Genomic DNA, 27,530 nt, shown 5'->3' with positions numbered 1-27,530 from the left:
CTGTTTTCTGCTGCTCTCCTTGATAAAGATGTGGCCTAAAAACAGCAGCTCTTCGTAGGCAAAGTGGCAGTTCTCTGCTTTCAAGGTAAGGCCAGACGACTTGGTGGCGTATAATACGGTTCGAAGTCTTTTAAGGTGCTCTTCAAAGTTCGAGGCGAAGACAACGACGTCATCTAAATATACCGGGCAAATCTGCCACTTTAGGCCTGCCAGCACTGTATCCATTACTGGCTGCAACGTCGCTGTTGCAGAACAGAGACCAAATTGCATCACCTTGAACTCATAGAACCGATCCGGAGTGATGAATGCCGTCTTCTCGCGATCTCTTCGACCTCAAATGGCCAGTAGCTGCTCTTGAGGTCCATCGATGAGAAATACTTATATTGGCATTGCAGAGCCGGCCCAGTGTGTCGCTGATACGGGGGAGAGGGTAGACGTCCTTCTTTGTTATGTTGTTCAAGCAGCGGTAATCAACGCAGAATCGAAGTGCGCCGTCTTTCTTTCTCACTAGAACAACTGGTGCCGCCCATGCACTGTTTGAAGGCTGGATGACGTTGTCGCGAAGCATTTCTTCCGCGTGGTCCCGGATGACTGGTCGTACTCGCGGCGACGCAAGCTGAAGGCTTTGACGGAGAGGCCGGGCGTGCTCATCGGCTATAAGGCGATGCTTGGCAACTGGCGTTTGTCAGACCTTCGGCGATGACGAAAAACACTTGCTGTAGCTTCGAAGCAGATTGCAGATCTGGTTTTGTCTGTTCTGAAGCATGGTTCGGTCCATATCGAAAGAGGGCTAGTTCTCTTGTTCAGGCTAATCTTCTGCGGATGGATCGGAGAGGGCGAAGGAGTCTCGTACGTAGGGTATTTCGTCGAAGAAAGCAATCGTCGTTCCTCTCTTAATGTGCCAGTATTCTTCGGTGAAGTTGGTCAGCAGTACTTCGACCTGGCCATTGTGGAAATATGCGATGCCTCTTGCGATACTGATTCCTCGGTCTAGAAGCAACTGCATGTTCCCCTCAATGATGGCTTCTGCGTAATGGCTTTCGTGGCGCCTACGGTCACGATTACTCTTGAACGGAGTGTGACGCTCGCTTGTTCCTCCAGGACACTCAGGGCAACATGATTGTCCAGAGTTGTCAGCGAAGGGATGGTCTCCTGCGTCGAAACCGTTATCCGCTTGGATCGCAGGTCGATGATCGCCTGATGCTCACTAAGGAAATCCAAGCCCACTATCACTTCGCGGGAACATTGCCGTAGCGCAACTAAAGTCGCAGAATAGGTACGTCCTCTGACAGTCACTCGCGTTTTGCATCGCCCTGATGGCGTACTGCGGTGGCCCCCTGCGGTACGAATTTTTGGACCGTCATGAATTTCTTCAGCTGCGCAACAAATATTCCATTCATCACCGAGTAATCGGCTCCTGTGTCGACAAGAACGGCAACTTTCCGGCGGTCGATAGTCACTTCTAAGTCGGATGTCTTGGCTCTTGCATTGCACGTCACCCTCGGCGTCGAGTCACGGCTTCGTCTAGTGAACGAATCCTCGGTGGGGCGCGTCGTCGAAGCTTTTCTGGGTTGCGGCATCGTTTTGAAGGCAGTTCGCGTCGTGGTCGGTGTTGTCATTTCGTGCGGGGTCGATGCAGCGAGTGTAGCGTGTTCATGTTCAACGTCTTCATTGGGCGTGGTCGGTGGAGGATCTTCGGCGGTTCACTCGTGAGCAACCTCATCTCCAGAGGTTGCTGTCTTTAGTTTCTCCTACGGGGGCTGGGCGATCGACTTTCCTCGTACCGCAGCTGCGTAGCTGCGGCGTGGCGACGCAAAGCGCATGGTTGACGGCGACGGTGAGCGCAAAAGGCGGTTCGGTTGTACTCTTCTCGACGCAGGTACTCGTCGATTTCCTGCGGACGGTGTCCGAAGCGTCGTTGTGGGGCGTCAACGGCAAATTCTCGAAGACCGATACGTCGGTACGGGCAGTGACGAAGAATCTGGCCGGCCACAGTGCAATGGAAGCACAACCACCGGTTGTCAAAAGTCATCCAGGCGACGCATTTACTCTGGCTTGAGCGTCGCTGATAGGCTGGGCGGGCGAGGGCAGGGAGGCGGCGTTCGTGAACAAGTTGTTCATGTCGGAGATGACGTAGAGGCTGTCGTTGGGGCTGAGGAGCGCGTAGTGCAGTGGCGTATGTCATGGCCTGTGGTTCTGAGGCTGTCGGGGTGCCCAGTGCCTGTTGCTCTTCTTCCCGTACCACATCCATGAGAGTAGCTGCTTGCGGCTCTGGGGAGGATAGCAATAATCGGCGTAGCTCCTCGCGGACCATTTCGCGGATCACTTCCAGCAAGTTGTCGCTGGTGGTGGTCGTCGTGTCCGGACGGATTGCCCAGACACATGAAGGGTGGCTGTACTGCCTAGCCCGGACGTCGAGGGTCTTCGCGATCGTGCAGGCTTCTTGCATGAATTCTTCGGCTGTTTTTGGCGGCTGCAAGACGAGGCTGCTAAATAGTTTTTCTTTTACGCCGCGCATTATTAACTGAAATTTTTTCCTCGGTCATCTCTGGGTCCGCGCGGCGAAAGAGGAGCTTCATCTGTTCAACTTAACCGCGGAAGGGCTCGTTTGGAAGCTGATTCTGGACACGAGGAGTCCTTCAGGTCTTTCCTTCCTCACTACACTAATGAATACCTTCAAAAGTTCCTTCTTGAATAGCTAGACCAGAACGCCGACCCTTCGCCTCTTCAGTTTTTTTCTGATTTTTGACATTGTAATGAAACCACTGTTTCTTTTCTGGTGACGGTGATGGAAGTGGGCGTTGTTGGACTTCAGTCCAGTCGGTCAGCCGCTGCCGCCCAGAGGAAACGTCTTGGCCTCCCTAATGACGCAAGCAGCCGGGCCACCGTGGTGTGCTCGGCCACCAGTGATGAATGAATCTTCGGCTGACGACGGCTTCATGAGTGTCCTAAGCAAGAAGGCCAAACGGATACTGCGCAAAAGTGACCACTCGTCGTCGTCGATCACTGCGTCGTCGTCGATCACGATCACTGCGAAGCGAGGATCATCGGCACATACTGTCCTATTTGTGCCAGAGACTCCCACCAACAATCTCAACCACATAAATAGGCAAGCTACTTCTGCATTCCTGGAGGCTCGCATCCCGGGAGCAATTAAAGACGTGAGTGTGAATCGTTTTAGGAATGTCGTCGCCATTGTTGTCATGTACCGGAACGCGCCTCAGAGTTTGAGCAACATCAGAACGCTCGGCAGCATCAGCGTCTATTCCCATGTCCTTCTAGGCAGTGGTACTACGGCAGGCGTCATTTACGACGTCGACGTAGCCATCCGCGACTCTGATCCGCCCATTTTGATTCAGCCAGCTACCGACGGTGTAGCCACACTGCAAGCTCAGCGTCTTGGGAAGACAAAGTGCATCAAAATGACCTTACAAGGGAACTGCATTCCAACGTACGTGTAGGTTGGACACTTTCAGAATGCAGTTATTCCTTTCGTCTCGAAGCCTCTCCAGTGCCGGAAATGCATGAAGATAGGACACGTGAATAGTGTGTGCAATTTCCCCATCGTGTGCCCATGGTGTCCTCAGCCACACAGTGGTGATTCTTGCCGGTTAGCAGTCCTTACGTGTGCCAATTGCCGCGACCCTCATGACGCTGCCTCAAAAGATTGTTCTCGCCTGAAAAGAGAAAGGGCGACACTCAAACAAGTATGAAGAGACAATTCCACAGACCGAGAAGCTGCCGCTAAGGTGCGACGACGTCGTCACCCTTGTCACAGACCTTCTAAAAGTGTAGCCAGCATTGGAAAGGATCGTCCAAGAATTTCCTCAACTTGTGCTCCCCCTCCGCATACTACTTTAAGGATTGTGAGCAATATGACTGGCGAGGCACAGACGGTTGTCGCAGACGGGCCTTGGCTATCTCTGCCTGAGCTACACACACCCGCAGTGAACAAGCAGGTATTGCGTACTCAGATTCCCGAGCCCATTGAATCAAGCACAAGTCACACCTCCTATCCAAGACCGGGACCGGCAAGTGACTTGGCCATCGCTCCCGAAGCACCCAGCACCCACACCAGCACCGCGCACCCGGTGTGTTGACCCTATTGCTGCTCGGGTAGTACGTCAGAAACCGGACCAGGTCGCAGACGAGCAAGTGAATGCAGTGCTGAAGCCAATCATGAATGCCATGCGTGTGCTACTTTCCAGCATGCACATGCCAGCTGCACAGAATGCACTGCAGATGCTAACTTTGTTGAATTCAGTGCATGCAGCTGCCCAATAACAGGTACAACGCATCCTCAAGCCTCATCCTTCCGAGAAGCAGTCCGATGCTTACATTGTAATCAACATTATCAGCCGCAACGGCAAGCATCCTTTCATGACACTGAAACGTCTGCGCTGCCTTGTCGTGGAGGGCCCTCGATCTGTTCTTCTCAGGTCGCAGCAGTCGGCTGCCCTGAAGGTGTGCAGGCTACATCTGCGGCAGCCTGTGACTTGCAGTGTTTGTGTCATTGCCTTTCGTGCTTGCTACGGAATGCATTTCTCTATTTCTTATTATTTACGCCCCCCTCATCCCTCTCCCCCAGTGCAGGGTAGCCAACCAGAATATTTTACTGGTTAATCTCCCTGCTCTTCCTCTACCACTTCTCTCTCTCTCTCCTTTTTAAAAGTTACCATGTCGTTAGGGACGACTCGTGGTTTTTGTACCGCGTACGTGCTGAGTCCTCCTGTGAGAAAAATACGTGTCCAATTTTTGCCGCATCATCCCACTTGTTGAATGATGCCACGCGCTCAAATTGGTACAACCATTCTTCGGGGTCTTCGCCTAGGGATCCACTGAAAGTTGCCGGATTCCGCGGCTGTTGCAGTATCGATGTCGACATCTTTGGCGAGGTTGTGGTGCTCGTAGCAGCGTCTTTGCGTTGTCGGGTGTGGTCTGGCAGAGTCCCGAACTCAGGCTTCTCTCCCTGAAGACGTCTTTTAGCTCGGCTAACTTCTGGCTCTCCCTCCGGAGCGAAGCGCAGAGGGCTGGTGTCACGACGTGAAGGGGGCGTCCGGAACATGGAAGGCTACCCAGCACCTCCACCAGATGTCACGAAGTGGTGACGGCAGTCCAGAGAGCAGAAAGACTGCGAAAATGGTGTCTAAAGAAACTCTCATTTTATTTGGGCTGACTTGCTCCCACAATGGACTGAATCACTCGGCGACGGCGTAGCAACAAGCGCGCCTGGCGGTCGTCGAACAGAATGCCCGCCCCTCTCGGCCGTGCTCAATTTAAAGCTGGTAGCGAACTTTCGAGATAAACCGTGCAAAGTTACTAGAACATTCTGGAACAAAGTAGCGTCACCTCTGCCTGGATGTGATCAATCGATATAAATCTGGTCGCGTATTGCATGGCAAACAAGGCGATAAAGCGGCATGGCGGCAACTTTGAAGAATGAACAAACAAAATATGCGAAGATTCGCGGCAATATCAACGACATCCATTTTAAAGAACGCTATCAAGCCATTGTTGTTCTTAATTGCCATGCCCATCCCTCATGTAAGGCCCATGACCAGGAGCCTTTGAGGTATAAAATAATAAAAAAGCAACGCCTCCAAGCCCTTGTGCGTTCAGTTGCTTTTCTTAAGTGCACAGATTTTGCGGCTTTCTAAACATTTTTCTAGCTTCACATGCTACCGTGTTCTGCCGCTTCTCCTGTTCAAGATTGACACCACCCCCAGCGTTGCTTACTGATTTCTTTGTTTGACGCGTCATACGCTAGCACGGTTTACATCAACCTTGGGAATGCGTTTGGCGCCCTCCTCTCATCTACACATGCGGCTACATTTGGCTGCCATTATCGAAATAGTTGACGCTTGCTATCTTTTGACCGCAAGGCTCCACTTTATAGCTACAGCGGCAGCACTATAGTGGCTCCAGGCGTTATCAAGATGAAGACGAATATTTCCAACAGTAGTGAGAGAGAAAAAAAATTTATTTAGGTGATTAATTCGCCGCAGATGGGTGGTCGGGGCCCCTAATCCAGGTCTCCGCTGGCGGCAGCTGACTTGCGGACTCGCTGAGTGATCCAGGCTTGCTGGTCCAGGTTGTGGCTGGTCAGGGCCTCCTCCCACTTCTCGTGTGTAGGATGTGGCACTATTAATTTTTCCTCTGGTTTGTCCTGGCATTCCTATGATGTATGGTTGATCGTGCGACTTGCTCCGCACCAGGGACAGTAACTTGGATATTGTGTGGGTCTCATCTTGTGCAAAATGTGGACTTGGATATGTGTTTGTTTGTATTCTCCTCTAATCAATGGTATCTGAAGAGGGCAGTTTGTGCAGCGGTGGGAAATGTCGTCTTTCCAGCAAAATTTGTTCTAACCTGTCACCATACGGTCCTGAGGGGGGAGTGGGGTAGGGACGAGGATCCGCCAGATTTGTGAGAGCTCGGGCTAGACCATTCGCTATCTTGTTTCGGGCTAGGCCTTCGTAACCAGGTGTCATTGTTATTCTCTGTGAATGTGACAGTGTACTTAAAAGTGTGCTCGCCCTTCCGTGAGGTTTCCCTGCAGGCTTGTTGGGAGTCCGTCACGACGTGCGATAACTTGCCCTGTCGGTCTTGAGTCCTAACGATAATGGCTACGGCCAGTGATTCCGCATCCGCAGAGTCCTTGGCATAGATTGAATCCCTAATGATTGGCCTCTTCTCGCTGTCGACCGCAGCAATCGCGAACCTGCCTGGTTCGGCATAGGTCCCGATGTCCACGTATACTGCTTTCGGGTCTTTTGATAGTTTTTTTGCCAGTACTTTGACTCTAACTCTCATTCTACCCTTCTGCCGCTCGTGTTGCATGCGTCTTAGTATCGGTTTTACATAGGTCTTCTCTCTTGCAGGTGTCGAAATTTGGGACTTGCTCTCACTAGCTCATAGTGTCTGCCATAGCCCCAATCTCGTCAGAATTTCTGCACCCACTTGTGTGGTGGTTAGGCGTTTTGTTACCCTCCAGAACCGCCTCCATGAGGTCTTCGAAAGTGTTGTCTACTCCGAGTGCCAAAATACATTCCGTTGATGTCGTTGATGGGATGTTTAGGGCAGTTTTATATGCTCTCCTTATAACGGTACCAATGGTCCTTCTTTTAGCGATTCTAATCTTTTGATATGGGAGCCCGTAGGTAATCCTGCTTACGACTAGGGCTTCGAATGGGCGAAGGGAGTCTTCCCCCCCACCTCCCTTTCAGATGCCAGGTTACCGTTCTAATCATTCTTGATATTTGGTTGACCATAACCTTAAGAGCTTTTATTGTATAATCTGCTCGCAGTTTGCTTTGTAACCGCAGTCCCAAAACTCTGAACTTCTCTTTTGCTTGAATCTTCGGTTTTCTATGTAGAGCACAGTCTCTCCCGTTGACTTGTAATTTTCCCGTGTAACATGATAAGTTCAGATTTCTCCGGGGTGCAATGAAGGCCGCTCTCTTCGGCAAATTCCTTGCAGAGCTTCTTTCTTCTGCGCCACGGATCCCTAAGTAGCCCATATGGTGATGTTGCCGGCGTAGGTGAAACCGACGTCTTCGCGGGTAAAGAGTTTTTGGCCAAGTTGAGCAATCCTATGTTGAAGAGCATTGCAGAGACTACAGCGCCCTGCGGCGTGCATTTGTTGGGCATGGGTACCGGGGATGACCGGATCTCTCCAATTGCTATGGTGGCTGTGCGGTCCGAGAGGAATGTCTTCACGTATTTGAAGGTTTTTGTCCTGCAATTGGTAATGTATAATTCTTGTAATATGGTGTGGTGGCCAATATTGTCGACTGCTCCTTTCAAGTCTACTGCGAGTAGGGGTTTTTTGTTTTGTTTGGGGATGGTGTTGTTAACTTCTTTCATACGGAGGAAGGCATCTTGGGTGCAGAGTCTCTTGCACAAGCCGAGCATACAGGAAGGAATTTGGTTGTTTTCTTCCATGTAATTTCGAAGTCTCGGGTGGATTACTTGTTCATAGAGCTTTCCCAGGCAATAGGTGAGGGAAAGTGCACAGAGACCTCTATAGCAGGAGGTTTCCTGCCTTATGGTGATGATGTCCGCGTGTTTCCAAGCCGACAGCAGCTGGCCCTTCTCCCACAGTTCTTCGTTGATGTACTTGGTCAGATCTGTCAGGTGGTCAGTGCTCAGGTTCCTAATTATATTGTTTGAAACCTTGCCAACTCCCAGGGCAGTGTTTCTTGTGGGTATAAGGGCTGCGGGCTAAGCCTCTCCCAGTGCTGTGGAGGAGTAGAGTATGGAGTTTGACTGACCCTCATATGAAACTTGCCATGCCGGGGACGAGTCCTTTATGTATTTTTTGTGCATGGCTTTTATTAAATCTGCATCTGTGCCCGAGTATATACGGGCTATGGAGTTGAGTGTTCTGTTTGAGCCCGATTTTACTTTGTACGGATGTATCAGGCATGGTAACATCGACTATGTTTTGCCTGTATTTAGGGTACCTTTCAGCGAGTCACAGAACTCTACCCAGTTTTGCTTGCTTAGCTTTTATAGCATACTCCTCGGCTTCTTGCGTAATCTTTGCCATTATTAACTGTAGGTTTCTGTTTAATCCCAGCTTTTATACCGTTTTACTAAACATTTCTGGCTTCCCATAAATGAAGGAGATGTCTACCTCAGGTGTCTCTGTTGTCGTTTTGATGATTTGGGTCGTCTTTGCATGAGCATCTTTCATGTTTTTAACACAATCTTCAATGATTGTGATGCCGCCTTCTGGCAGTTTAATATTCCTGAATTTATCCTACTCCGTTATTTTTGTAGAACCAGCAGTCCGCCTTATCCGGGCTGTCGTTATGGATAACCTAAGAATTTTGTGATCGCTGCCCAGGGTTTCTTCTATATTGGTCCATGTGCAGTGGCTTACGTTTTTCGTGAAAGTTAGGTATGGGCAGGTGCCTCTGCTAACACTGTTTCCTATTCTAGTGGGGGACACAATGTCCGTCATTATGCAAAGGTCCAGGTGCTCAGCCGCTTCCATCAGGTTGGCTCCATTCGGGCCGTCCTTGTGGTAGCCCCATGCCGTGTGAACAGCGTTGAAGTCCACATAATATTTACGGAGTTATTTCCTGCTATACGTGTTGCATTCGAGTAAAATTGGCTTGAAATCTTCTTGCGTGTTGCTTGGAAGACTAGGCTTTTAGGATGACCATGCTCTGCTTCCTTCTTTTTTGAAAGACAATCTCTATGAGGACTTGATCTATTTAACGGAAGTGGAGATCGTGCGATATAACTGTTATGAAGGGTGCCACTAGTGTAGCTACTCTAGGTATCGTACGGTGGTTGTATGTGAGGTATCTCTTGGTGTGCGGTGCGTTTCCTGTTTCTTGGAGGCAAATGACGTCAGGAGACACTGGTTAATGTTGAATAAACAACAGTAGGGAGCTGCTTTTCCTTTCTGGGGAGCGACAGTTCGACTGCCAGACATTTAGTTTTTCTCACAGTAGTGAGAAAAACTGCCGATTGGAATACAAAGCTCGAGCTGTTACGGCGATGGTCGTCGTCACTCTCGGTGCGTTTCTGGATGCTTACAATGTAGTCGTCCACCACTCGTTATCTTTGTATCAAAAAGCACGCTCTTTCGTAGCAAAAGAAATAGTGAACATATGCTGGATCTGCTGCGTTGCAGTTCTGCTGTTCTTACTAACTTAATTTGACTTATACGTGTGGAAATTAGCCGACGAAAAACTGATTATGAATATCCAGCGTTTAGAAATATCATCTTCAGGAGATTGATTAGGCCGCATCTATGTTTCGACAGGCTTTTTACCTACTGTGCGCAGCTATTCGATTCGGCCAATAATGTTAAACGATCACTGCATGCGGTCAGCTTAGCTGGCGTATACTCCAAGTTCAGTGGAAGCTAGGAAACTTAATGATTTCCTTCTGTCATGTAAAAGTTTTCACTGAGCTGCAACTGTTCGCCTGGAAAATACGTGGGCACGTGAGTGCTTCTCAGTCTTTAAACAGGGGCGAAAACTGTCATATTGAAGCATCATCGACAGTCTCATTTATCAAACAACGTCACCTTCAATGCGCCCCAGTGACATCCCAGAGATATCCTATGCAAGCGATTCGATATCACTGGGAAGTACAAAAATGGTCCCGGTGGCATCCCACACAACTTTTTGATCACTTCCTATGTCACACGTTGATATCTCTTCCATACCCGCAAAGGATTTCAAAGCGATCTTTGAGGGACACACCGTATATTCGTTGTGTATATAGTTTTACGCGACAGGGTATGCAGCTCATTCGGTTAAAAAGCCGTGGGCATTGTAATAGTTGCGGTTGTGCGTACCGCTCATTGAAAATATTTGGGGGCTGCATAAAAATTCACGCACACTCAATGAACAAAAAATCTGGGTCTAGGCCTGGATTCGAGCCAGGGCCTTTGGCGTTCGAGGCGGGGACGCTTCCTCTCAGCCACGACGACTCTCTCTTTTATTGCATGGAAGTACACCCACCTTGACGGCTCGACGTTAGAACATGAATAAAGGCGTGTCTAGTGAATACACGGGTTTCTTAGAAACATACGGTGGAGATCTGTACTCAGGCGTACATGAGTAAATATGAGCATGTAAATTACATATGTCGGAATTAAGCGATTATCATGCGTTTCCAGCAAATTTCTTCAGTGCTTGGCGTGCAGTGGAAGCACAAGAAACATACACTCGCCAAAGAAAAATATTTAACACATGACATTTCGAGACCCGTACGGGTCCCTTGTTCAGAATGAGGATGGGCGGAATGGGCCACTACATATAAGCGGACTTGACTGCACAGTGAGTGGGCGTAGATATCGGGGAGATTCCCTCTCGTCCTGTTGATAGCATTCTTGGTCGTCTGTATGTAAAATGATTCGAGAAGTAATCGTGAAGATAAAGGTTGCTTCGTGTCCAAGATTGTGGCGTTCTCCCATTCAATGGAGTGCTGCATCATTTGGCCATGCTCTGCAAGTGCGTTGGAGAAAGTGCGACCTTTCTTGACGTCATTCTTGTGTTCCCTTATTCTTCTTTTAAAATCGCCTGACTCGCCAATGTATGATGCATCGCAATCCTTGCAGGGGATCTTGTATACAAGGCCGGGGTAACATGTGCTCTCTAGGCGGTCCTTCACGTGACACAGCTGCTGTTTCAGCTTGCTGGTCGGTACGTGCGCAATTCGAACGCCGTATTTGGCAAATATTCGCGCCAGTCGAGACAACGTGGACGAGCAGTGGGTAGAAGACATGCCCACTTTCAATGCACCGTACCAGCAGCCGTCACACAACAGTGATGCATGTACTGGTGACCGCCAGGACGCGAGGGCTGCACTTGCAGAGTATTTCTGGAAGCGGGCCCAGTAAATTTAGTGACCCATGAGCAGCTCAAGGACATACTTTATTTCTAATAAGGGAGTAATTACTCATTGGCATCCGCCCAAGCGCAGCCATGCGGCATGGGGTGGATGTCAATGAGTAATTACTCCCTTATTACAGTTCTACTCCACCTTGGGGGATTCCCCTAAACATTTGACCATACTTTATTTCTCCAGATATTTGAGGAGTGCATCCGTCAGATTCTCGGTGGCTGTTGATTTTCTCGGAGAATTTCCATCTCCATTCTCCTCAGCTCCATTTCCTCTCTCCGGCTTCATCTGAGGTCGGCGCACAACTCACGATTTGTGTTCACAATTTCTTTTAAAAGACTTCTGTGTCACATGCCTGCTAGGCTTTGCTGTTTGGTGGCTGCTTGGCGGTGGTGTTTGGTGGCTTCGCTGTTTGGTGGTGCTGTTTGTATTGTGAGGTTTGCTGTTGGTAAAGGTGCAGAGGATGAGTGCAGGGCTGACGGTTAGCGTCTCCAATATTCTAATGGTGATGGTGAAGGCGGCTTGGAGACTGCAGCCTGAGTCGCCGATGACTCATCATCAGCTGGGGACTGTGGCTCCTGCTGTATGCTGCCTTTTAGCTGAGAAAGAGAAAAAATAAAATATGTATGTAAAACGGCGGCTACACAACTACGTGTTGCATGCAGCCTTCACCTCAGCACGCATAGTGTGCTCATTTTTATATCGAATATTCTATCCTACCCTAGCATTATGTGGCTGTGACATTTCTCTTATTCTCTTACCATATCCAATTTGAATTCATGTGCACAGTTTTACCCAGCCACAAGGGGTGCTGAGGGTGATGAACCAATAAACAAGCCATGTTTACCGTGTGCCATGCCACGAGAAGAAGACTATAGATCAATGTGTCATATTACTTAGAAACATCTCTTAATGGGTTTGCAGAAGCACCGCATTATTGTACTGACGTGGAGTTACCATTTCAACAGACTTTTTTGTCATCCACTGTTTCGGTCATCAGGCCGCTATCGTTGACGGGCAGGCGACCAAGAAAGCGTGCAAATTCTTTGCAGTGGCGCCATGTAATTGCACCTTGACCAGTGGCCTTGCGGCTAAGTTTGCAGCGAGAAAGGTATGCAATTTCTGCAATGTAATTTATATACTTGAGAGGACTCTACAACATCACCGGTACTAGAAAAGCATTTACCCGTTCTGGGTATGCTGTCTGGTAGTTATATTTGCCCAGCAATATATTGCTTTCATGCTACTTCTACTACAACTAGTCAAATGCAGCTTTTCGCATATTTCGACACTTCAGCGCTTTTGAATAAAATTGATTTGCCAGCGTTTTACCCGCACGAAGCAGTCATAAGAAAAGGGTGGTCGTCGGACGCAGAAATCAAAAATAAAAACAGTGGGAAAGGAACTACTACTTCGAGAGCAGTCAAATAAACAGAAGTCTTGTAATAAAAATTAAAAACAAATGCATTAACGCTGCGTTTTCATACAGAGCTGTACTAAATGCATCACTGCAAAGTAGCGGCGCATGTGCTGTCGTGACAAAAGCAATATACGGACTGAATACATTTCATTTCATTTTCATTTCATTACCTTAAAGGCCCCAAAAGAGGGGTGTTACATAAGGGGTGGCAACAATTAAATGCACAGATTCACAATAGCAGGAAAATTTTTACATTTTCAGGGTAAAGGCTATGGCAAGTGATGATGGCAACGTTGTTTAGAAGGCCGTTCTAGTCTGCGCCTGCACGAGGAAAGAAGGAATTAGAAAAAGTGACGGTGCGTGAGCGTGGACGGGCAACTTGTAGGTGATGGCTGGTGCGAGGAGATATGCGTGCTGCGGGAAGAATATAAGGTGTGATGTGCATTGGGCTGTGGAAGAATTTATGAAATAAAGACAGGCTGGCAATGCGACGGCGGAGCGATAAGGGTGATAATCCGGAGGCTGTTTTTAAGGAGGAAACGCTGATGTCATAAGAGTACGATGAATTAATGAAGCGAGCAGCGCGATTTTGAACAGATTCGAGGTCATTGATGAGGTAAGCTTGATGAGGATTCCAAATGAGCGATGCAGATTCTTGTTTGAACCTGACGAATGATTTGTAAGCTAATAACTTTACATGTGGGGGAGCATGATGAAGATGGCGCTTGAGGAAACCTAGCATCTTGTTTGCTGATGACATTATGTTAGTTACATGCAAGCTCCAAGAAAGATCGCTAGAAATTGTTCTGCCTAGGTACTTGTATGACTGAACTAGTTGTATAGGAACTTCTGATATTTCGTAAGAGAAAATTAGAGGGTTACGGCGGTGGCTGCTGGACAAAAGATTACATTTACGTGGGTTAAGTTCCATTAGCCACTTATTACACCACTCCTGAATAGCATTGAGATCATTTTGAAGAGAAGATTGGTCAGCGGCGGCGAGAATAGCACGATAAAGTACACAGTCGTCAGCGAACATGCGTATGTTAGATGTTACGTTTGAAGGCAGATCATTGATATATATGAGAAACAGTAGTGGGCCAGACACAGGTCCCTGTGGAACGCCCGGCGTTACTAAGAGTGAGTTAGAGTTCTTATTGTTAACGGAGACAAACTGCGAACGATTAGTTAAAAACTCTTCAATCCACTTCAAAATATGGGGGTGCAAATTTAATTGGGAAAGTTTTATCAGCAGGCGTTTATGGGGTACATCATCAGAGCCTTTCGCAAAATCTAAAAATACGATGTCATTCTGCAGATTACAATCAAGGTTAGCATGCAGATCATGAATGAACGTAGGAAGTTGGCTCTCGCAGGAATAACCGCGGCGAAACCCGTGCTGAGCAGGTTGAAAAAAGTTGTTCAAATCAAGGAATGCCATGATATGGGGATAGATGACGTGTTCCATGATTTTGCAGGGAATACGAGTTAAAAAGATGGGACGGTAATTAAGCGGCGAGTTCTTGTTACCTGATTTGTAGACTGGAACAATTAGCGCCGTGTGAACGGCGAGGCAACGGCCGATTGTTCTTCAGTGCCTCTTTTAAAGTGTGTGCGCGTGTTACCAAACATAGTCCCGACCGCTGAAACCGCCACGCACACGGTGACGGCGCCTTGTAATGTAGATGGTTTGGATTGGTTTATGGGGTTTAATGTTCCAAATCAACTCAGGCTATGAGAAACGCCGTGATGGAGGGCTCCGGAATTTCGACAACCTGGGGTTGTTTAACGCGCACTGACATCGCACAGCACACGGACAACACGGGCCCTGACATTTCGCCTCCATTGAAATGCGACCGCCGCGGCCAGGTTCGAACCCGCTCATCTTTCAGGTCAGCAGCTGAGCACTTGCAATGTAGAACGTAACATTTCACTTATCGGAACTTGTTTCCGAGGTTTTAGATCTTCGATTTTATATCTTTCACTGATTTTTCCACACCTTGCGAGAGCAAACAGTCGGCCATGGCGACGTACACCTGCATGTTGCCCTTCGCCCGCGGCAATTCGCCGAGATGATGTTCCCAGACTTTGAGCAGTACGCGCTTTTTCCCATCGGTCAAAACGCCTTCTGCTTGCGATTTTGCGCTGACGAAGCTGTGCAGCAGTCTTCCATGGCAGATCTAAAGCCCGCGAAAATGCCGTCATGCCAACCACGCTTCGTCAACACTCTCAAAACCCAGAACAGGTTGTAAAGTAAACAAACATGGTCGATAGGGACCACCGGTGACTGGGAAGAATATAGTTGTACAAATTCCTTCAAACATCCTTCTATACGTCAAAAAAGGTTTTAAGTATGGTATAAGTGCAAACAATAAAAACTTTTATTGTTTATAATATGTTTTCACTAATCATTTTTGTAATTTCTGAACAAGCCGCTGTCCTCGACATTACACAGGTCGCGAGTGCATGAGTTCGGAAAACGCATTCAGTGGGCGAATGTCGTTAGCTGTGAATCTCATTGACTGTTCCCGTGTAGCAGCAAAAAAAACGCCAATCACATGTAATGTAATTCGCTGCGAATGACATTCAACCTCCCGTGTGACAGGGGTATCAATCAGCAGGCCACGTCTTCCACGTGGTTTCTTCGCTTTCATAGCCAGTTACCGACAGAACGCATCATTGATTTCAATCGGCACCTGATAGCCTCAACGCATAGCCCCTTCGTTCAACTGTCGTGAGAAAGTTTTCTTCAGAAATATCAACTAGGTCGCAACAGAAGATGCACGAGATATTCATTTGTCGATCGCAACGTAGCAGAGCTTAGTCACTCTGACGTCACGCTGACAGCGGCCTAGCATCGTGACCTATTACGTCACCCTCCTGTCTGTTTATAAACCTGTTTCCTATCGGCAATATATGATGTTCTTCACTGACTGCTAGCCTGCGCACATGGTGGCAGCGGTCCCTAGACCGCATGTCGATGGCAGCGTCCCTTCTAGCGTCGCTTCTTCCGCCACCGAAGCCCTTGGACACATCAGGCAACGCTTGCCTAGGATCGCCAATGTGGAAGAGTGAGTTCACGTTGTTTTATACCGCTACCCAGCTAAACAAGCACAGCAAAGAGGTGCAGGCAGCCGCACTGCTAGTGGTGGTTGGTGACGAAGCTAGAAAAGCGTACAGCACGTTCAAGTTTGAGGCAGGAGAAGACAAAAACGATGTCAGCGTCCTGCTAAAAAGTTTGAGCATTTCTATAAGCCCGAGACCAACCTAACATCTCACGAATTCCGCTTCGGCTCAAGAAACCAAGGCCCCGCCGTGGTGGCTCAGTGGTTAGGGCGCTCGACTACTGATCCGGAGTTCCCGGGTTCGAACCCGACCGCGGCGGCTGCGTTTTTATGGAGGCAAAACGCTAAGGCGCCCGTGTGCTGTGTCCGTGCACGTTAAAGATCCCCAGGTGGTCGAAATTATCCCGGAGCCCTCCACTACGGCACCTATTCTTCCTTCCTTTCACTCCCTCCTTTATCCCTTCCCTTACGGCGTGGTTCAGGTGTCCAAAGATATCTGAGACAGATACTGCGCCATTTCCTTTCCCCAAAAACCAATTATTATTATTATTCAAGAAACCAAAGGAAAGGCGAAAGCTTCAGTGAATGGCTGGCAGAACAAAGAATACTGGCAAAAAACTGCGAATTTGGACAGCTAAAACCCCGTATGCTGCGCCGCCGCATTATTTTGGGCATTCGAGACAGAAACTTGCAGCAAAAGTTCGTCGCTGAGAACTCGTCTTATCAGAAGACTGTCGAAATCTGCCGCGCCCTATAACAAGGGAAAGAACAGTTCCGCGAGATAAGCAAAGCGGCAGGAACCACCCATGGAACGAGAGTTCACGCAGTAGCTGCTAAAAACGACGTCTGCAATAGAGGCGGTTATCAGACGTACCGTAGCGGAATATGCCCCACGAACGGCAAAACTTGCAAGAAATGCTGCAGGCAGAACCACTTCGCACAAGTATGCAAGTCGTTGGCGCATTCACGAGGCGCGGTTCTGAGAAGAGAAGATTTGCGGGAGCTGCAGGTAGAAGACTAGGATTACTTCTTGGAAACTTTTACAGCGCATATACTGAGTGCAGAGAACTGGAATGCGATTGCGGACATTGAAGGCACACCAATGAAGTACAAATTATACACGTAGGCGAATTGCTGCGTTATTTCAAAAAAGGACATTAGAAAACTGCCAGATAAGCCAGAACAGACCTGCCTGGTCACGCTTACGGCGTTTTTTGGCCACAAAACCACTTCCCGCGGGAAAGTACGGCTGCTACTTTCTGCAAAAGACAAAGCTCACGAGTAAACATTTTTCATCGTGGAGCAGGACTTTTGGTTTATAGTTTATGGGGGTTGAACGTGCCAAAGCGACTCAGGCTATGAAGGACGCCGTAGTGAAGGGCTCCGGAAATTTTGACCACCTAGGGTTCTTTAACGCGCACTGACATCGCACAGTACACGGGCCTCTAGAATTTCGCCTTTATCGAAATTCAACTGCCACAGCCGGGATGGAACCCGCGTCTTTCGAGTCAGCCGCCGAGCGCCATAACCAGTGAGCCGCCGCGGCGGCTAAGGAGCAGGACGTGCCTCTAACACTGAGTGGTACAGCAGCCCAATGTTTGGGGTTTATCAGCCGCTTGCAGAGAATTCATCATGACCAACTCTACCCACCAGTTTAGTCTTTTGCAGAAGTCCTCAAAGGGCTCGGGCAGCTAAAAGACTTCGAGTACAACGTGAAGCTGAAGCGTGGTGCCGCGGGTGTCGCCGTGCCTGCTCGAAGAGTTCCGTTGGCCCTTCAAGACAAGGTGGAAGCGGAACTACAGCGCATGAAAGAGCAAGGCGTCATAAAAAAAGTAACCAAGCTTACTGACTGGCCTAATCTCATGATCACAGTAGCGAAAAAGGACAAAGTACGCATTTGTCTCGATCCAACTGAGCTAAACAAGTCGCTTTTGCGAGAAAACTATCCTATACCGACAATGGAGGACGTAGTCCCGCGACTTTCCGGGGCTGTGTTTTTCTCTAATTTGGATGCCGCACCAGGATTTTGGGAGATTAAATTTGACGTGGCAAGCTCAAATCTCTGCGCAATGATCACGCCGTACGGTAGCTACCGGTTTCTTCGCATGCCTTTCAGAATCTCCTCTCTGCCAGAGATTTTCCAAGCAGCAATACACCGCTGGTTAGGATTGCCAAGCGTGGTAGCAGTTATGGACGACATATTACTCTGGGGAAGAAGTAAAGAGAAACATGACTACCACTTGACACTCCTGTTGACACGCTGCTAAGGAAACAATGTTAGGCTGAACCTCAAGAAATGCGCGTTTTTGCAGCCTCTAGTGCGTTACCAGGGCCACATCTTCACTGAAGAAGGCCTGCGAGTAGACCCACAACGAGTTCAAGATGTACTACAAATGCCAGCGCACAAGAGCTGTAAGGAGCTACATGTATTTCTTGCCATGATCAATTTCGTGCAGCGGTTCATTGCCAGCATGTCTGATCACCTGTGCTATCGTACTTCAACCCGAGTAAATCTATCATCCTCTCAGTCGATGTCAGCCAATTGGTAGTTGGCGCGGTTCTTATTCAAGTAGGCCGCCCTGTCGCTTTTTCTTCTTGGTCGCTCTCCAGCGCACAACAGCGCTATGCGCAAATTGAAAAAGAGACGCTCGCTATTGTGCACGGTTCCACAAAATTCCACGATTACATTTACGGCCAGCCAGAAGTAACCGTTAAGACCGATCACCGCCCTTTGGTGCCGATATTCGAGAAGCAGTTGCTTCAATGTCCTTTTCGATTGCAACGCATCAGACTAGTCTTGCAGCGCTATCCTATCAATGCTATTTAAAAACCGGGCAAAGAACTACTTCTCGCAGATGCTTTGTCGCGGTTTGCCAGAAAATAATGCATGGCCGAAGAGACAGAGCGGTTTCAAGTAAATGTGCTAGATTTTGTTTCTGCTTCAAAGGATCGTCTCAGGGACCTCCTTGCAGCAACCGATGGCGATCCTGCTCTTCTCCAGCTACGTGGATATGCGGAGACAAGCTGGCCGGACGACAAGGGTGATGTCCCCCAAGTCGTCCGCCCATACTGGTCATACCGGCAGGCGATACACACCCAGGACGGCCTGTTATTTCGCAATAGTAAGGTAATCATACCACATTCGAAGAGAGCAGAAATTTTGTCTTCTTCACGCCCACATTCGGAAGCGGATAAAATGAAAGAGCGGGCGAGAAGTGTCATGTTTTGGACAGGCATGTGTGCAGAGATCGACCAGTACTCCACAGCTTGCAAAATCTGCCGAACGCATCAACCACGCATTGCGAAGATGCCAATTTTGAGCCACGAAGTACCTAGCTTACCATGGGAAGCAGTTAGGATGGACTTGTTCTTTTACAGTGGGTGGCAGTTTGCCATAATCGTTGACTTCTATTCATTTTTCTTTGAAATACGTGAATTCCAACGTGTGACAGCGGAACTGCTCAAATCATGGTGTGTGGAAATTTTCGCTGTTCCCGGACTGCCCTTAACGCTGTGCACTGATAACGGCCCACCGTTCTACAGCGCAGAATTCAAAGCATTTCTAACCATGCTAGGCATTGCGCACGTCGCCTCGAGCCCGTATCATCCGCGCTCTAACGGAATGGCTGAGAGGGCAGTCCGAGAGGCTAAGAAGTTACTGAAAAAGTGCTCGTGTAGGGTGCCAGACTTCCAAATAGCTTTATTTTAGTGGCGCAGTACCCTCAGAGATTCTGTGCCAAAGTCTCCTGTGCAGAGGCTTATGGGAAGGCAGACGAGAACTCTGCTCCTGGTGCCGGCAGAACACTTGGTTCCAGAGACGGTGCCCAGCATAGCCGTGCACAACAGACTCCAGGAAATTCGCCAGTGCCAGAGAACCTACTACAGCCGTAGCTCCAGACACCTGCCTCCCCTGTCGCAGGGACAGCAGATAACAACTACAACACGCTTCATCGGACCTGGGCACCTGCTGCCTTCCTGAGGCCAGCGGAGACACCGCGGTCCTGAAAACGGAAGACGCCGGGAGATCAGGAGGACCTGGGAGCATATACGCGACGTAATCTTTCGGCCAGACGATCATTAAGCGTCTGACCATTCAGGCATCGCACACGACCTCCCAGTGTGCGGATACTGATTAAATTAGATTAATTAATTAAATTTAGTTAATTACACGCGGACGTTGAATAAATTAGAACTTAGGCACGTAGGCATAATATCCTGAAGCAGTTAAACATACCAACACTGGCCCCCATGAAGTTTCAGAAAATAATTACCCAAAACTTCGCTTAAATGAAGAGCCTCTTGAAGTGGTACTCTTATTTTTCATCCCAGCTCGTAGAGGTCGGTGACCTTTAAGATGAAGTGGATGCTTATGTGTGCCCATGGTCTCTCGCGCAGGTGGCGTCGACGGACGTGCCGTCTGTCGTGGCCACCCAGGCGCTCACTAGTGTCACCTTCGGAGCGGCTGTGCTCTTGGCCCGTCAGCAGGTGCGCCAGAACAACTACCCCGTCGCACCCGGAGGGCCGCGGTTCACCCTGCTGGATGTTGCGCAAACGGTGAGTAGCAAAAAAGACAGCTGGCCAAAAATTAGAGATCCAAGATTCGATGTACACTGCAAATTTCAAGACTATTATTTGCATCATTTTATACTATTCGCTTTCTGTAATATAATTCATTGCACCATTCTATCGTTGATTTGTTTACCCGTATGTATTTCTGTTATACAATGTTCACTAATGCTTTTTTCCTCGTTTATCCAGTATTGTATGTTTGTGTTCTCTTTATTGTGCACAGTGCCATTTCTGTAGGGGGTACAGACCCCGTCAAGCCGAATTCATTTGGCTTTTTCCGAAATCGTCCACGTTGCCAGGATGAATCCCGAACACGCCCTCTAGGACTTATTCTGCCAAGTCCGGCACCAGAGACTTTATTCCAGATTTCCGTGATTCCGCGGCATCGGGACGATGCCCTTTCCAAGAGGAAGGGCAATGCCACAGTGTTAGCCATTTACTGGCGCCGCCATGCGGTGGGACAGCACCCGCTGGTCTTCTTTGTCTTCCCCGCCTCGTGCGTTCGTTCGCTGAGTGTGTCTGCCTGGCTAGTCCTGGTGTGCCCTTCTGCCCTTTCTGCCCTTTCTGCCGGCTTTCGGTGACAATATTCTTGAGGCTAACCCCGGTTTTAAGGCGATGTTTTGTCTCACACAAACTCCGTGTTCACACATCCGTGTTCAGTGTCGCTCCAGAAGCCGAGTGCATCGTCCAGGACCTCTGCCCTACGCCGCCCCCGCTGTTTGCAAAGGGTTCCGCGCTTCCCCGGTAGATGGCGCCAATGCTACGCACCGAGACAGGCTGCCTCAATGCCCTCACCTATGCACAACACATTTGCGACCTGAGCGAAAAGCATTCCATGTTTTAAACAGCGACATACCAACGGTTGGATCAGAGTCCACGACCTTCGTATTTCGCACACGGCTCTCTATAAGCCCGGCTACGGCGCCGCCATCCAAGCTTCTAGTTTCCAAAGGACTCTCATCGTCCTCCGCTGTGGCCGATGGTGGCGCTAGTGAACACTAACGGTTAGGCTTCCCGGAACGCGAGCAGACTGAAGAGTAGAAAATTGGACAGCTGCACCCCTAGCTTGCTTCGTAAAGCGCCGCAAGCAAAATGGGTGGGTCATGGGCTCGAATCCTGCCTGGTGCTTCTCGTTGTTTTTCTTGTAGTTTAAAATCAACCTTCAAATAAAAATTTATCGCAGTATAAATTTCCCATTGATCAACACCATCAATTAAAATAACTTTCCTCCTATGCTCTCCTTGGATTAAATGAATGTTGACGTCCCTCAACTTTATGTTTTAACGACCGCCTTATTTCCCTGCCCATGTTTATTCGGTAACATTTTGAGGACATCCTGTGCATCGGCGTACGCGTGTCACATGTCCTTCATACCGCGTAACCTGGGTGGGCACGACCGCACTTACCTTGATGAAGTATGCAATAACTAATTACTATGCAAAACCACTTTTTAAAACACTCAAACAAATAACTAATTCCTCGCTGTAATTAACGGAAGCTGGAACTTTTCATTACGTTGTAGTTTCTTTGCTTTCATGAGTGTTAGCCTTTTTCAAGCATCCATGTTAATCCCCTCATCTCCCTACCTTTGTCTGCTCAGTTCGGGGCCTTCATATACGGGCTAAGAACGTTCAAATACGCCATTGTTCTTGATACACTGAGACCGTGTCTAATCCACAACACCGGAAATAAAACTTATTCTTTATATGCAATGCTTTACAAGCTGTCTAGCTGGCTTCAACTAAATAATTAATAAAAGCGTAAATAAAAAGTCACATCCTGCTTCTTCCACTTTGCTGGCACACGGCGGTACCATGAAAAGATCGAAAACTGATGCGAAGTTTCTTCTAACAGCACGATCCATATTGCATGAAACCGCCTACAAATGGCATGAGAACAGTTTACATAAGCCAATTGTCATCAAATAGACCGTCTTTTTTATTTTCAAGATTAACAGCATACGCGTTATTCTACTTGTTACTTGCCGAAACATTGTATTGGGCAGTATTTTTTAGCGAATACTGGTCTCGGAAAGCATGGCCAACAAGTTTTCAAACGTTTTCTGTAAACAGAACCTCTTTTACTGTTCTTAAAACGCATCATATGCGCTAAAACCTGCGCATGCGAGCATTTCGGCGTCGATTTTTTTTCCAGGTCCTCGCGTTGTGCTCCGCAGTACTGGCTTTGCTCAAGGGGCTTTACGTGCTGGAAGGGAAATGGTCACTCGAGTTTTTAAACACTTCGACTCTGCGATTAGCTACGTCTGCTTTTGCCATGGCAGCAACTTTTGTGAGTATTTTTGTTTTCTGAACCACTCCAAAATACTAAAGGCCACTTCTGTAAACTGCTTGATGCTCTTAGGCTGACATAGCATGTTTTACACTGATGTCTAAATTTTCATGTCACGCTTTAATTCTGTGGAGCTAATAGGCTTCAAAATGGGCTACGTAATTCGTTTTCATTCTGCAATGTACGCAGTGTACACAAACATCATCGTGATCAACCTTACTACACCCACTGCAGGATAGAGGACTGTCCCATATCTCTACAACTAAACCTGTCCTAGGCCAGCCGCGGCCACCCCACCTGCGCTATCTTAGTCTCAACCGCCCACCTTAATTTATGCAGCCCCCTGCTACGGTTGCCTTCATTTGGAATCCGGTTAATTACTCTTAGCAACCATCGGTTTCTAGCCTCAAAGTCCCAAGAACATCTAGAGTTTTTCTTCTTAGCAAAAACTGCACTTCCCTCATGTCTTTTCTTTGTAATGCGAAACCATTAGATGGTTCGATTTCAAGGTCATGTCCGCAAAAAGTGTCCGCAAGAAACAGCACCATGTAACGTCACGAGCCAAATAGCCACTTGATGAAAGTGATGAGGTCGCATTATTAAATTATCGCAAAATACAATACCTAAGTATCGCTAATTAATGTGATGAAGATAACGCTAACAGTAATTTGCATAATTAGTGATGTCATCATCAATTTGGCGTAATAACATGTCACGTGACAACGATGTAATGTCACTTCATACTAGGTCACGTGACAACGGTGTAATGGAACATCATAACAGGTCTCCTGACAACGATGTATAAATGTGACATCACACCCAGTCGCGTGACAACGATGTAATGAGACGTCATACCAAATCCCAACCCCTTAATGCATGACGGTGTGGATCAAATCCAAACGATGGCATGACTGCCTGACCTGGTGCCAGCATTGCCGACTACGTTCGCACCAAAATTTTGAGCAACCGTTCGTCGTACAGCATTCCGAGGGGTTTTATAGCATTTATCTTTGCATGTAGCTTACATATTTTGGTCAAGTTGGAGGCTTGCTTGTGACAAGGATGCGGACCGATGATAAATGCATTTTGAGTTGCATCGTTTAAGGCACGGTTGACGTGTCCACCGAGATGTCGACATGTGAGAGCTACTGAGGTCTTTCCATCCCTCAAAATCCTTTCCTTTCCTCAAAACACACACTTTCGCAATCTTCCACGTAAGCAGACCTAAGAATATTTAAAAGTGTTCGTTTCTGAACACTGCACACATTGAAAAATAAAAAGGTGAAGTCGTGTGGCTGTAGATGTTCAAAGAAGCTAGACGAACTAGAACAATGTTCAAGCTTAATCGAAGTGCAGATGCTACCGTTAAGCCGGCTTTTAAAGCCGTTCGTCTGTGTGCGTTCTGCAGAATGTAGGCCCCTGAACAGGCACGGGGAAGTAGTTTCGCATCACAAAACATGTGTTCAGCAACCTTTATGCATCCTGATGCTTGTCGAGTACTTTGAGGTCCATGCGGGCGTGTTCTTCCTGATGGTGATGAGCGTGATCTACGGGGATCAGAGGCTTGAGGCCGAAAGGTGGATGTTTCTCGGTTGTGCATGGAACATACAATGCACAAGAGTACGTTGAAGGTTTACCATAAAGCTTGGTAGACAAACTGAAATTTATTGAATCTGTGTAATCAACCTTTATTTTCTATACATATTATCGCGATAGCATTAAGAGCCCCGTTGTCCAGAAAATCCCATGTCGACGTTGTGAGCAAAAAATCCCGAGCATGACTCTTGCAGATGGGCCACCTAGGTCACTTGGCATTGTGCCGTCATGACAAGCTGCCTACCCGATAATTAGCTAACTGTCCACTCTGACAGGTACCAGTGACAGGCATAGCAGTTATATCTATCACCCAGGAAGAGCAAGTTGTGCCGCCCAACGCCCACCGCTGGGAGCACCTGCCATCGCAGAGCATTGACGCATCGCTTAACCACTGCACCACTGCATCAGGAGGTGCAGGAGGACACCAAGGGATCTATAAATGTAAAGTAGAGAATTACCGTGTGCACACATGGGAATTAATTACGTAATCCTGTCATACCGTTGAAGCGGAGCTTAAGTATCTCCTGCCATTTTTCTCTCGTTTATTTGTTGTGCTATAGAGGTTTTGGAAATATTTCTATTCGTGCTCTTTCAGTGCTCTTCGTCCGCATGTTCTCATTTTAAAGGATTTACATACGTTAACAAATAATCACAATTTCTCTCTACATTTCTACCAGTTTCTCAGTCACTTCTGCATGACACTGCTCGCTGCCTTTTCAAATATAGTCATTTCGTTTACCTGAAATATTAACACCTTCTTCCGTTTCGCAATCTTCCATCAGTAAAAACTAAATATATAGAATCAAGCCGCACAAAGTTTAAGTGCAATATTCAGCAGAAAAGCGAGAAAAAAACTCCGCGAGTGTTTCAGCGACATATTCCCGCTGTTCCGCTGGTACGCGTAATGGACAAGATTCCAGACGGAAATATTGAGACATGCGTCTGATATTGTTTTAAAGTGGAATTAAAATGTAGATACGGGCGTTTTTCACAGGCAGTTTTGTCGCGTAATACTTTTTGTGCTAGGTTTGCTATGGTGACGTGATAGAAAGACGCCTGAGGACGAAAAAGTCGTTGCAAGAATTGTTGACAGACAAGGGCTCCATCTCTGAAAAATACTATTATACTCCTCGTAACTTTTAGTTTTGTGCACAGGAGTATCTCGTGACGAATTTCACGAATTCAGACCGTTCACTCTTGGGCCGAGTTAGTAGACCATTTGTGGCATGGGTACATTCCCCATGCAGACGACCCGCAGATTCATTTGAGGACACAAGTCTACTTTAACCACTGCAGAGCTTGCGGGACTTCGGGAAGCAATTCGCTACATCTGCGGAGAACCACCTCAGGAGTGGTGCATTTTCACTGACTAAATCTGCGCTACAAATTTTTGGTTGCTTCCTACGCCACACCGCATACCAAGCTTTCGCTCTTGATATCATTAGTCTCCTGTCATTTGCTTAGGAAAAAGGCCACCGTATAGTGTTTCAGTGGATCCTTGGACACTGCGGACTCGATAGAAATGAGACCGCCGACGCTGAAGCAAGGAGCGCCTTCAGCAGTGGCCTGCGTAAAGATGTGCCGTTCTCTAGACCGGTCACCTTGTCTCCTTTCGGAATCAATGAGGAGTGCGACGGCTAGGTACTGGGTCCTGCCAGACACTCGACACATACGCCTTAAACGGCGAGATCAGGCGATGACCTTTTCTGTTCCTCACGGAATACCGCGCCCTATTGCAAGCGTAATCCATAGATTACGTTTAAACGTCGCCTTCATGTGGAAATACTTGCACTTAATAGGACAAGCGGACTCCCCGGACTGTGCCACACGTAGCGTGCAAGAGACTATAGAACATGTTTTAGTGGTGTGACCAGCCTATACACGTGAAAGACTCATGCTTTCATCTGTTTTCAAGTCTATGGACACATGGCCCCTCTCGGAGGATTTGATCCTCGGTGCTTGACAAGATAGTTTGAAGACTGTACAGGCAACGCAAGCGCTCTCACGCTTTTTAAGCGACACGGACCTTGCCTTGCGTTTGTGACGTGAGAAAGTCTAACTTTTTCTTTCTTTTCATTTTATTTTTTTATTTATTTTTCCATCTGCCTCCTCCTATCATCATCAGCCCTCATCATGACCCTCCCTTTTCTCCTCTTTCCTGCAGAGTAGCTGGCCAGATATTTTTCAGGCCAACCTCTCTGCCATTCAAGTCAATAAACCCTCTCTCTCTTTAACTTGAAACATATTGCCCTCGTTACCCTATAGCTGTGTCGCCTGCCGAACAAATATTCCCATACTGAGTCCGTCTGCCATGTTATGTAATTTGCTTATGCAATCATTTTCCTCCTCACTCGGTATTTCATTCGTTTTCGTTCCAATACTACGATTAGGAATTATACAAGGAAAACTTGCTGGGGCACCTCAGCTTGGCCTTATGGGTATTACGCGATTGTGTTATTGGGCCCCCTGTAGCCGCCTGGGGAGCATTTTGCCTTTCCCTTCGCAGGCACGGGTATTCTCCACTTTACATTAATAGAGCGCTAGGAGTCCTCATACCAGTACTGGTGCAGTGGTGCTGTAGTACTCAACTGCCTCGCCAGGTGGCTGTTTCAAGCATGGCCACCGGTGAGGCTTGTGAGACTTATGTTGCTGTTCCAAAGTGATGCCTCACAACCAATCATTAATTTAACCGCCACCCACCTCGGTTGCACACTACACCGTGGCATATTTCGCTCACAATACCGATGACACCGGAGTTTCTACAGAACGTGAGCGTTAACCTTATCGCGTTAACATCCGTTCGACAGCGGTTTATATTAGTGTGCGTGGACATTTCAGCCCACTCGGCGGCTATTTAAGGAAATGTCAGCACACACTCACTTTTCACGAGAGAAGCAGCAGATATGAAGCCATACGCTATTTTTAGTTATTGGTGATCACTTTTTACAAATACGAAGGGTATCACCTCTTATAAAGTGCGCGTAATTCCAACTACTCAGCAATAATTCTTCATCTCAAGAGCAAAATGGCTGCGGCAATTAGTTGTTGGGCTCAGACTTGGACCATGAGCTTGATTGCCCTAAAATGCAACGTGATGATTGTAACAAAACAGAAAAACCTGTTTATTTCTACACCTGAAATCAATAATAGTGACATTGGGCTGGATTACAAGATGAAATGCGGGGATTTAATAATCGACTACAGCTTAGCAAGAGCACTGA

General features: G+C 47.8%; 3 protein-coding genes across 6 annotated transcripts in view; 2 read left to right on the top strand and 1 right to left on the bottom strand.

The window, feature by feature from the left end:
• l(2)37Cb (DEAH-box helicase 16 lethal (2) 37Cb) overlaps nt 1-27,530 on the bottom strand; it is a 551,956-nt gene that overhangs the window by 133,765 nt on the left and 390,661 nt on the right. The gene's annotated exons all lie outside the window — the stretch shown is intronic.
• The window catches only part of LOC144116084 (multidrug resistance-associated protein 1-like), a 194,839-nt gene that overhangs the window by 9,528 nt on the left and 157,781 nt on the right, over nt 1-27,530 (top strand). For all 3 annotated transcript variants that reach the window (XM_077650745.1, XM_077650744.1, XM_077650746.1), the window contains exons 2-3: nt 20,251-20,409; nt 22,579-22,713. Coding sequence is in view for 1 of the 3 variants with exons in the window: in XM_077650744.1 (XP_077506870.1) it covers nt 20,251-20,409; nt 22,579-22,713 (294 nt within the window). In the remaining 2 variants the exon portion in view is untranslated. The remainder of the gene's footprint in view (nt 1-20,250; nt 20,410-22,578; nt 22,714-27,530) is intronic.
• On the top strand, nt 15,765-19,834 carry LOC144119342 (uncharacterized). Its single transcript, XM_077652233.1, has 5 exons — nt 15,765-15,861; nt 17,524-17,687; nt 18,168-18,267; nt 18,783-18,982; nt 19,598-19,834. The coding sequence occupies exons 1-5, from the start codon at nt 15,765-15,767 to the stop codon at nt 19,832-19,834; spliced, it is 798 nt and encodes a 265-aa protein (XP_077508359.1).

This window comes from Amblyomma americanum, chromosome 1, assembly GCF_052857255.1.
Source record: "Amblyomma americanum isolate KBUSLIRL-KWMA chromosome 1, ASM5285725v1, whole genome shotgun sequence".
Taxonomy (NCBI): Eukaryota; Metazoa; Arthropoda; class Arachnida; order Ixodida; family Ixodidae; genus Amblyomma; species Amblyomma americanum.
Note: the sequence above shows the minus strand (reverse complement) of the source record. Positions and strands in the feature narration are given on the sequence as shown.

Excerpts from the sequence above, each read along its gene's own strand:
- LOC144119342 (XM_077652233.1), top strand. The coding sequence starts at position 15,765 with ATGTCGATGGCAGCGTCCCTTCTAGCGTCGCTTCTTCCGCCACCGAAG. Across the intron at positions 15,862-17,523 it reads AGGATCGCCAATGTGGAAGA|AAGTCCTCAAAGGGCTCGGG; the intron begins GTGAGTTCACGT and ends AGTCTTTTGCAG. Across the intron at positions 17,688-18,167 it reads AGCAAGGCGTCATAAAAAAA|CCTCTAGTGCGTTACCAGGG; the intron begins GTAACCAAGCTT and ends GCGTTTTTGCAG.